General features: G+C 47.0%; 1 protein-coding gene across 1 annotated transcript in view; it reads left to right on the top strand.

Moving 5' to 3' along the window:
- The first annotated feature begins 365 nt into the window (after nt 1-365).
- The window catches only part of COL5A1 (collagen, type V, alpha 1), a 156,309-nt gene continuing 147,779 nt past the window's right edge, over nt 366-8,895 (top strand). The window contains exon 1 of the mRNA XM_010570808.1: nt 366-465. Within this exon, the coding sequence (XP_010569110.1) occupies nt 366-465 (100 nt within the window). The remainder of the gene's footprint in view (nt 466-8,895) is intronic.

Here is an 8,895-nt window from a genome sequence, read left to right as displayed (position 1 = left end):
GGGGGGCCGCACCTCCCGGTGCTGATTTGCTGCGCGGCTCCGAGATTGACAAACTCTTGCCTTGGGTTTAAAAGAAGGGGGGAAAAAAAAAAGGGGGGCCGGGGGGGAGAGAAAGAAAAGTTTTTTGCGCTGCAGGAGCAGGCAGGGGCCGGGAGTGAGCGCGGCGGAGCCCCCGACAGCCCTCCGCCCGCCCCATGGCTTTATAAAGCGGCTGCTCTCCGGGGGGGGCTGGCGGGGGGGGCTGAGAAGCCTTTCTTCGCTTGTATATAGATTTTTTTTTTGTGTTGTTGTTTTGGTTTTTTTTTGTTTGTTTTTTTTTTTTACCCTTTTCCCCCCGAGCCGGTGCCCCTTTTTTTTGGTGGACCATGGATACGCACACGCGGTGGAAAAAGCGCAGTTGGATACGGAGCTGGCCGGTCCCCGCTGCACTGGTGCTGTTGGGTGCCCTGTCCCTCGGCCGGGCAGGTAAGGTGTCCCCGAGTGTCGGGTCCGGGTCCGTGGGGCCGTGTCCCCCCCGCCATCCCCGGGACAGCAAGTCCCGGTGGCCGCGGGAGGGAGGCGGGTGTGTGCGGGGCCGGGGGGGGGAACCGTGCGGGTTGGGGAGGGTGAAGTGGCTTTTGTGCGGGGCAAAACATTTGTCTTGCCTTTAGTCCACGTATTCCGGAAGACAAAAAAAAAAAAACCAACCCAAAAAACCCAAACCACCCAACCTCCTTTAGCTGCCCGAGTCTCTGAATGCCATTTGTCAGGGGGCCCGTAAAAGGGGAAAAAAAAAAAAACAACCAACTTAAAACAATACTTTATTCGCCTTTCTTAAAGCAGACCTGCCTGTTGCTGGGCTCGTTTTTTTCTGGAGCAAAAGTCAGGATGTGTTTCTGGAGGCTCTCGTTCATTCTATATCTGCGTGTGTATAGAAATGTAAATACATATTTAGTCAACTGGAAACCTCTCGTCTTGCGTAGTTCCTCCTCCTTGAGGAGAAGAAACTTTTTGTGCAGAAGTAATCTGCTCTCCCCTCCACATCAAAGCGGCGGATCTCGGGACACAAAGGCGTTGCAGCCCCTTTCTGCTCGGGACCCCAAAGCTCCTTCTGCCCCCTCGCCTCGCCAGCCCCAATTTTCAGGTTTTCTCCCTAAAATTGTGCCTGTTGTGGGTGGCAGGAGGAAGCTCTGAAAGCACCAGATGTGCAACAGCACTAGACGAGCAGCCAGAAAAATCCTGGAATGTCATTTTTTTACAGTCGCGCAGGAGTGGGGCTAAGAGCTTTATTTCACTAAGTGGACGCTTTGGGTTTGCTGAGGGTGTTTCGAGAGCTCAGCTTTCCAAATGTCTGCCTTCCCCGGGTGGGCTGTGGAATGCCAGAGCAGGGGAGATGGAGGCTTGTGGGTCTGTTGAAAAAAGTTTTCTGGGTGTTTTCAGAGTGTTTTCTGAGTTTGTAGCGGACGCTTAGAGGCATCGGTGCGCTGAGGTCTTTTTATGTTGTATTGCAAGGGAAAGACTACGAAGCGGTTTGTTGGCAAAGCTGATTTTGAAATCTGAAAAGTTAAAGTAGATGGGAGTTCTGCAGGGTAACTTGAGAAACTGAGAAGTGCCCTGAAGAGCTGAGCTGTCTGGGATTTGGCTTTCGTGCTTGATTTTTGTGTGCTCTAGGCTTTTTTTTCCTGGGAAGCCCGGGCAGTGGTGTTTGCAGGGTTGTTTGTGTGTTACCAGGACAAATGCGTGTGGGATTCTGTATATAGCAGCACGATTGCAAATTATTGTAATTTCTAGGTTCTTAAAATGACCTTAAGGAAGAAAAGGTGGGCGTACGAGGAATGCTTTCATTAATGGTTTGCTTGCAAAATCTGAGGGAGATGGAAAATAAGTTGCGACTCAATGAATAAAATGCCTCTGGAACATCACCGCAGGAAAAGTTAACGGCGGTCGGAGCTACCACAAGGGTCTGTGTTGTACTGCAGGAGTATCGGACTGTTAGAGCAGTTTTCCGACCAGAAGAGTACTGGAATGATACTAGTTCATCTTGAGTTCCCTTTTAGCGCAGCCAGCTTGCCAGGCCACTCTGTTATTTTGTGTTAGTTGAAAACTGAATTATTACAGGTCTCAACTATTTCAAAGGAGAATGACAGTGTCTTCCTTTTTCTTTTGCCTGTACTAAGGTTTTAATGGTTTCAGAGCATCCTTAGGCATTTTCCCTGTTGGCGTATATCCTTCAGCTTCCAACATAAGACCGAACTCCTTTTAAAGTTACCTGGTAACTTTTTTCTAAAAACTTTTGGGTCCAGCTGTGGGCTGCAGCTGCAGGAAGCAGAGGGCTGGCTGGAGCTGATGCTGCGGTGGGTGGCTGGAGAGCTTTTGTAGGGTCAATGTGCCGCTCCAAGTAATGACTCTTGCAGTGAAAGGCTTTGAGTTTTCCTAATGAGCCTCCTAATAGGACATGAAATAATTTGGATGAGGGAGGAGTCGGATTGGGACTGCTGATGGCATTGACTAATGCTCTTCATAGCTCTTTTTTTCAATCTTTCCAAGATCTCTTTGGTTTTATTTCAGCTCGGATTGTTTCTGTTTCAGTTTCATTTTGGTTGGTTTCTCTGTATGGAGAGGTGAATCTTCTCTGTAATCTTCAGAAGCAGATCTATCGGGTGGCTCCAGCGAAAGGGGGAAGACACCTTGCAGAGAGGGTTTCCAGAAAAAATAGAGAAATGACAATGTCAAAGGCGATGTGAACTGAACTGCCTCTGAACACTGCCCTTCCAGCTCAGATTTTCCCATATTTTAACAGATGATGTCACACAAAAATCTAACCCACAGACAAAGTTGGAATCTGTCTCTGCTTTTACAAATCCCTATAAAATTGAATCAGGTTTCTGGGTGAAAATTTTTGGAAGCAGCAGTTTCCTTTAGTGGCAAAGAAAAGTGTAATAAGAATACATGGCATGCCCTTTAAAAGAAATAAAAAATGCTGGAAATTATGAAGTATCCTGTTACCATCTGTTGCTTCTCTCCTTGGCTCTTCCCCAGTCATCTAGAATGAGCTAAAAAAATAATAATCTTTATCCAGCCAGTTAGAAATGTTTTGTTTAACATTTTGCCAATCAAAAGTGTTGATATTGTTTTACAAGAAGAAATATGACTTTATAAGTCTGGAATTGATGGCAGATCTGATTTCCAGCGTAAAACCTGGATTATGCTGTCAATGTATTGCCAGATTGGAACAGGACTTTAACTTAAAAGCACCCAGCTGTCAGACATGCCCTGTCCAGGGGACGCAGTAGAGGCGTTCAGCTGAGGTCATATATTATTCTTTCGTGTAAGCTGGGGTCAAGATGAGAAGTCTTCACTGACCGTTCTCTCCGACGTGGTTCTTGAAGGCGACTCCTGCGCTCGCCTCCCTGCAGTGCTGTAGCCGTGCTGGATGCGGGAGCTGGTCTCAGACTTGCCGTGGAGGAGCCGGTTCCGCTGGCTCCCACCAAAGCTAACGGGAACTTTAGCTCTTCGGTACGAAGCCTTGCAGTGTTGTCTGGGCAATAATTTGTTGGGGATTGGAGAAATCCCATTTCATCTCTGGTCTTTAGGGGTAGCTCTAAGGCAAAACCTGTTGAAGAGTCGCTGGGTTTTGGTGTACAAAGGAGGACAGCAGTGTCTAGCTGGGATCTCTAATACTGGATCCTCAAATATAAAACCTCTTTTTTAAGAGCAAGAGTAATCCAATAAACAAAACATCTTGGTGTTACTCCTACCGCTTGCAGACATAAGGTCTGCCCTAGAACAAAGAAGGAGGGACTGTGAAGGGGATGTGCATCCTTATTTTAAATGAGTACTGTCCCTGCCCCTTGCATTTTGTTGTTGAAAGAGATGGACTTTTCAGATTAATTCCTTTTTTTTGAAATGTGGAGCAAATTAACTAGTAGTTTTCCGTCTTGTGATAACTTGCAGTCACATCATGGTGTTGCAGGGGATGTGCTAACACTGATCAGGGCTGTGACTCGGTGATGTGGCTCCTGCTCTGAGCTCCCACCTCCGTGCTGCAGGTGTGGATGTGTGAGCCCTGTTACCTGGGCATACCTTACTGGTGGGTCCCAAGAAAAGTTAATCGGAGTGCTATTTCTCTGTGTATGGCACCAGCAGCTGCATTGCTATGTTCAGCATAAGTTTTTTTTTAGTTTTGAAGTAGCTTTTCTTTTTCTCAACGCTCCAACATGAAAATCTTTGCCAGTGTCCCAGAGGCCCAGACCCTCAATGGCATGTAGATGTCCTGTCATCCTCGGTAGTGCGTGCCCGGCTGCTTTTCTTCTAACATGGAAGATGAAGTCTGGTCCTGAGGCTGTCTGTCCATCTCTGCTTTGGTGACTCAGTTTCCCCTTCTGTCCTGCAGCCCGGTTTCAGGGCATAGGCTTAGAGTATGTGTTCTCACAACTGCTTTGAATTACAGATATATTCTCTAAGATGAGACAAAGCGTGGCAACAGATGCTGAGAAGCAGAAGGCGCTGCTGTGGCATATGCCACTAATGCAGAGGCATTTGTGTGAAGTGCCATTTATAGATGCTTTTTAGGTAATACAAGTTTTGTCTGGACTTCGGAAAGAAATGTGCGGGAGTACTTTCCAGGAAACTGCTCTTCAGTCTGGGCTTTTTCTCTTCTGTGGAAGGTAAAGCCAATAGGCAATTAATTTTTTAACCATTACTTTTTCTAGTGTTTTCGTACACCCTGATTCTTCAGCCTGCTCCGGGTGCCCTCCCTCTCCCTGTGCTATCTGGATGCTGGGGCTGCCTTGCGGTGCTGCGCTCCCCAAAGCAGGTGGAGGATGGGTGCTGGTCGCTCTGTGTAAACCCGAAAGACTACACTTGGAAAACCAGTATGGGGCAATACTGCTGTGAATACTTCCACGCAAGCAGATTGGGGGTTCGGGGCAAACCTACAAGGGGTAATGAAGGCAAGGGGGGACGAGCCAGCTGGCGCCTGGGGAGATAGTGTGTGTTCAAAAAGTGCTCAAATGAGGTATCGCCGTCGTGACTGACGGTTTTGGTATTTGTTTGGTTGCCTGTGGATGTGTCTGGAGAATGGCGGGACCTGGGAAGAGCGGGGAGCTGAGCTCCTGGGTTGTTGGATGGCGGCGAACGCTGTGGGTGCAGAGACGGGTCTGGGACCTTGTTTGAGCAAATGATGCAGGGGGGCTGCTCGTTCGTAAAGGACTTCCAGAGGGTCCAGTTCGGAGCCCCTCTGGCCCACTGGTTGGCACTGGCGTTGGACAGTAAGGACTGGTCTGCGTACACCGTGGTTCGGGGTGGAGGTGCCCGTGTCCGGAGTGATTTGGGAAAAGCGGTTGCATTTGGAGCTCGCGCTCTGCTGTCCTGCGAATTGAAGTGTAGCAGCCCCTAAGATGGGGGAAATCCCTGCTGTGTTACAATTATAAATTTGGCACTTCATCACGTATGTACACACTCGCCCACGTGCGATCTTGCCTGGTTTGTTTAGCAGGAGTTTTATCCTCAGGATGCAGCTATCGTTCTATAAAAGGAATTATTTTGCAGAGAAAGGCTTAAAACATTATTTGGGTTGTGTTGAAAACCTGATTATAACTTTTCGATACCTAGATTTTGGTACATGGAAAATGCTGTTTAAAATGAGAGAAGAATTGTCTGGGAAATAAACTAGGAATGAACCACAAAACACCTCTTCTTAGACTTTTTTCATGTGGAGGAAGACTTCTTCCACTCTGTTCCATGCTTCTAGGCAGTGTAGACTTCTACTCATCATGTATTTAGGAAAGCCCCGACTCTGCTGCAGGTCTCTGATACTGCTACTGTTGAGGATATTTTGGGAATGCTGAGGCCTTAAACAGTCATCTGCTGGAATTGGGTCAAATTGAAGATCTGCAGGATTTGTCCTACGGTAAAAGTCAGTGTCACCACAGAGGCATGTGTGCACGCAGGAGTTATGCCGCTTCTGGAATTCAGTTTGATAATCTCCACTGGTTTCCTTGCACTATCCGTGTAGGTCCTTGACTTTTAGCTTCTTTTTAGTATGGAGTGCAACCGTCTGTCTTGGATATATGACAGGTTGGCTTGATATAAGCAGTAGGACCCGGTACTGGCATCGTGCTGGGACACACTGTCCCAGTAAAAGGGGTTTCCCCTTGGCTCAGCCGACGTGGTGGGAGCCCCAAGGGAGGGCTGATGCAACCAAAGGCACCGCTTCTCCCGTGCTTCTGGTCCTGCTGAGATGTGGAGGCTTCTCGGTGCTCGGTTATGTTCTTCTGGATCAGGACTGCTCAGTACCTTTTTTTGGCTCGCGTTGTTTTTATTTTGGATTTCTCTCCGGTTATGACCCCTTTGGAGTGCTGCTGTTGTACAGAGCTGTCAGGAACAGCAGTCTGAAGATGTTGGTAGGTTTTTATTCCCTGCTAATGGCATGGTGGCTTTCTGGGGAGGTTTTATGAGATTTTTTTTTTTTTTTGGAAGGGAAACCCTTCGAGGTGGACACCATCTTTCTAGAGAAGGCAGAGAGCCTCACATCTGTATCAGAAAACAGTTTTGTTGCTGGGGTTTGGCTGTCCCCTTTTGGCTGAGCATCAGCAAGGCAGTGTCCTGAGCTAGCAGCTTCATTCTTTGGCTGTGGGTGCAAATCCTTGACCAAGGCAAGCAGAATGCAATCTTCAGACCCTTAAGAATTTTCTTCTGCCTTCTGGTGTTGCCTGTTACTTACTTATACCTTCAGCTGTTGTTAATCTAGGCAGTGCATTCCCTCTCCTTTGCCTTCCTGGCTGGCTTGAGAGAGGTTCCTGGGACTGTCTTCTCCAGTTGCAGCCTGGCCTTGCTGTACATCAAAGATTTTATTCTTACTAGCTAGATTGGAGCCTATATGGTAGGTACTGACTTTGCAAGCTGGCAGTTTTTCTTCAAAATAAAATAAAATGAACCTTTGTGTGAAACAAAGAAAAAGCCAGTATGGGAAGAATGAGCAAAACCAGAAAAAAAAGCGGAGACATGAAAGAATGGAAAAATTTTGTTAAAATCTAATGTTATATGGAAAAAACTTAGGTTGGCAACATGGTATAATTAGCCACTGGGTTACTGTTGGCAAGTTTCAAGGCTCTTGAAATGAAGCCTAGCACCGAGTGAACTGTCCAAATGATGCTGTGGTTTCTCTGTGGATGTGTCTGGAAAATCTTTAGAACTAAAATAAATAAATGAAGGAGCTACACAAAAGGCATTTTTGAGGTTGGTTGCTCTGAGTCTGGGCTCTTTTTCTCTCCAGAAGCCAACAGGATTCTTAGCATCATCTGGAAGCTTTCACAATGTTCAGAGATGTCATTTTTTTGAAACTAGGAAAATGGTATTAATACATTTACAATGCTGGAGTTTTCCTTCTTGATTGTGTAATAAGCTGGAGAGAAAAAGGATAGTTTGGGGGTTGAATGAGTGGAGTGAGCTGCATCAGTGCTCATTCCTAACCTCTGCTGCAGACTTTCTCCCAGCCTTTAGGCAAGTCCCCATGTTTCCCATGCCCTGGGGCCTGATCCTGTGTACCTGTATGGAGCCTGGCATTGAGGTGCTGCTTTAACACAAAGTTAATGCTGATATGCCAACAAGACATGTGTTTTCAAGCACTGAAGTGTTTTAAGAGCTGCTTTTTCATCCCTGTGCCTCAGGTTATGTTAGTGGTTGTGGTCTAGGAGTTCTCTACTTTAAAAATACTTTTCCTCTCTAGGATGGTGTTTTCCTGTCTAGCAACACTAGTACCTCACACTGCAAATCCAGAAGGCTGTTTGGATTTTGTCAATAGATTTGGACAGATTTCTTGCAGATTATGTGATGGAGTACAATACAGACCACCATGCTGTTATATTGACTCCTCTCAGGACACTTGGAAGCATTAGGTCTATAAATGAAATCTGAAGCAGGCAGAGGATCAACTAGGCAGCCACACACATGCTTCAGTTTACTGGGAAAAAAAACCCCTTTGGAAGGCGGACGGATGCAAATGGAAGCAGGGTGCTGATCCTGAAGCTGGATATCCCTGCGGGGTTTTGGGTGCTACGCCTGTGCCGTGGGCAGGAACAGGAGGTCAGGTAAGCTGATGTCAGTCTGTCTTTTAGCTGGCTTTGGGGTGGTGACTTTCAGCTGTTTTGCTGCTGTAAGAAAGGAATTCCAGTGTATTTTGTTGCCGAGTGCTCTGCCACAGGCTGTGGGCTAAGTGCGTTCATCCCTGTGGGTTTGGTTTGATTTCTGGAGAAGTCTCCCGTGCCTGATGCTATATTCCTTGTGGCGCTCAGCCCTGCGGCTCTAGATTCACTGGAGAAAGATTTGAAGGCGAAACCTTAGTTTAGCTGTGCTCAGGGACAGCTTTCCATGGGTCTGGATGTCACTCAAAGGAGCTAGGCACCCTGTTTGCCTAATGAGGGATTGGGGTGCATATTTGGGGGAGCGTTTGTTCTCCTTGGGAAGCTGCAGCTCGCTGAAGACCTGAATGATCTGCCTGGCTTGAATGCAGCTAAATATTACTGTTAGCTTGGGATGACCCTGTATGCCATCCCTGCCTGGATCAAGCTGTGCCTCTGCAGCCAGGGGGATGCTAATTCTTTCAGAGTAAATAAAGTGATAAGTTTTTTTCCTGGCTCAGCTTTTAAGCAAACTGTTTAAAGGCCTTTGCTTTTCTTGCCTTTCTGCACTTCACTGCTATAACTTGCAGAGGACAGGGGAGTTTGCAGCTCTGCTGGAAATGCTGTAAGCAGTTGATGGGGGGAAACTCCTAGAGAGAAGAGAGGTCACTGAGGGGTCTGCTGGAGTCCCTGCTTGAAGGGATTGTCAGGCAGTTTTAGTGGCCAGATTTAGGGTTTCATTTACATGTCAGCTGGAGTTTCTATTTTTTGAGTATGGATATACAGGAAAGAGCTG

Source organism: Haliaeetus leucocephalus, unplaced genomic scaffold (genome assembly GCF_000737465.1).
Source record: "Haliaeetus leucocephalus isolate CR32 unplaced genomic scaffold, Haliaeetus_leucocephalus-4.0 Scaffold306, whole genome shotgun sequence".
Lineage (NCBI taxonomy): Eukaryota > Metazoa > Chordata > Aves > Accipitriformes > Accipitridae > Haliaeetus > Haliaeetus leucocephalus.
Note: the sequence above shows the minus strand (reverse complement) of the source record. Positions and strands in the feature narration are given on the sequence as shown.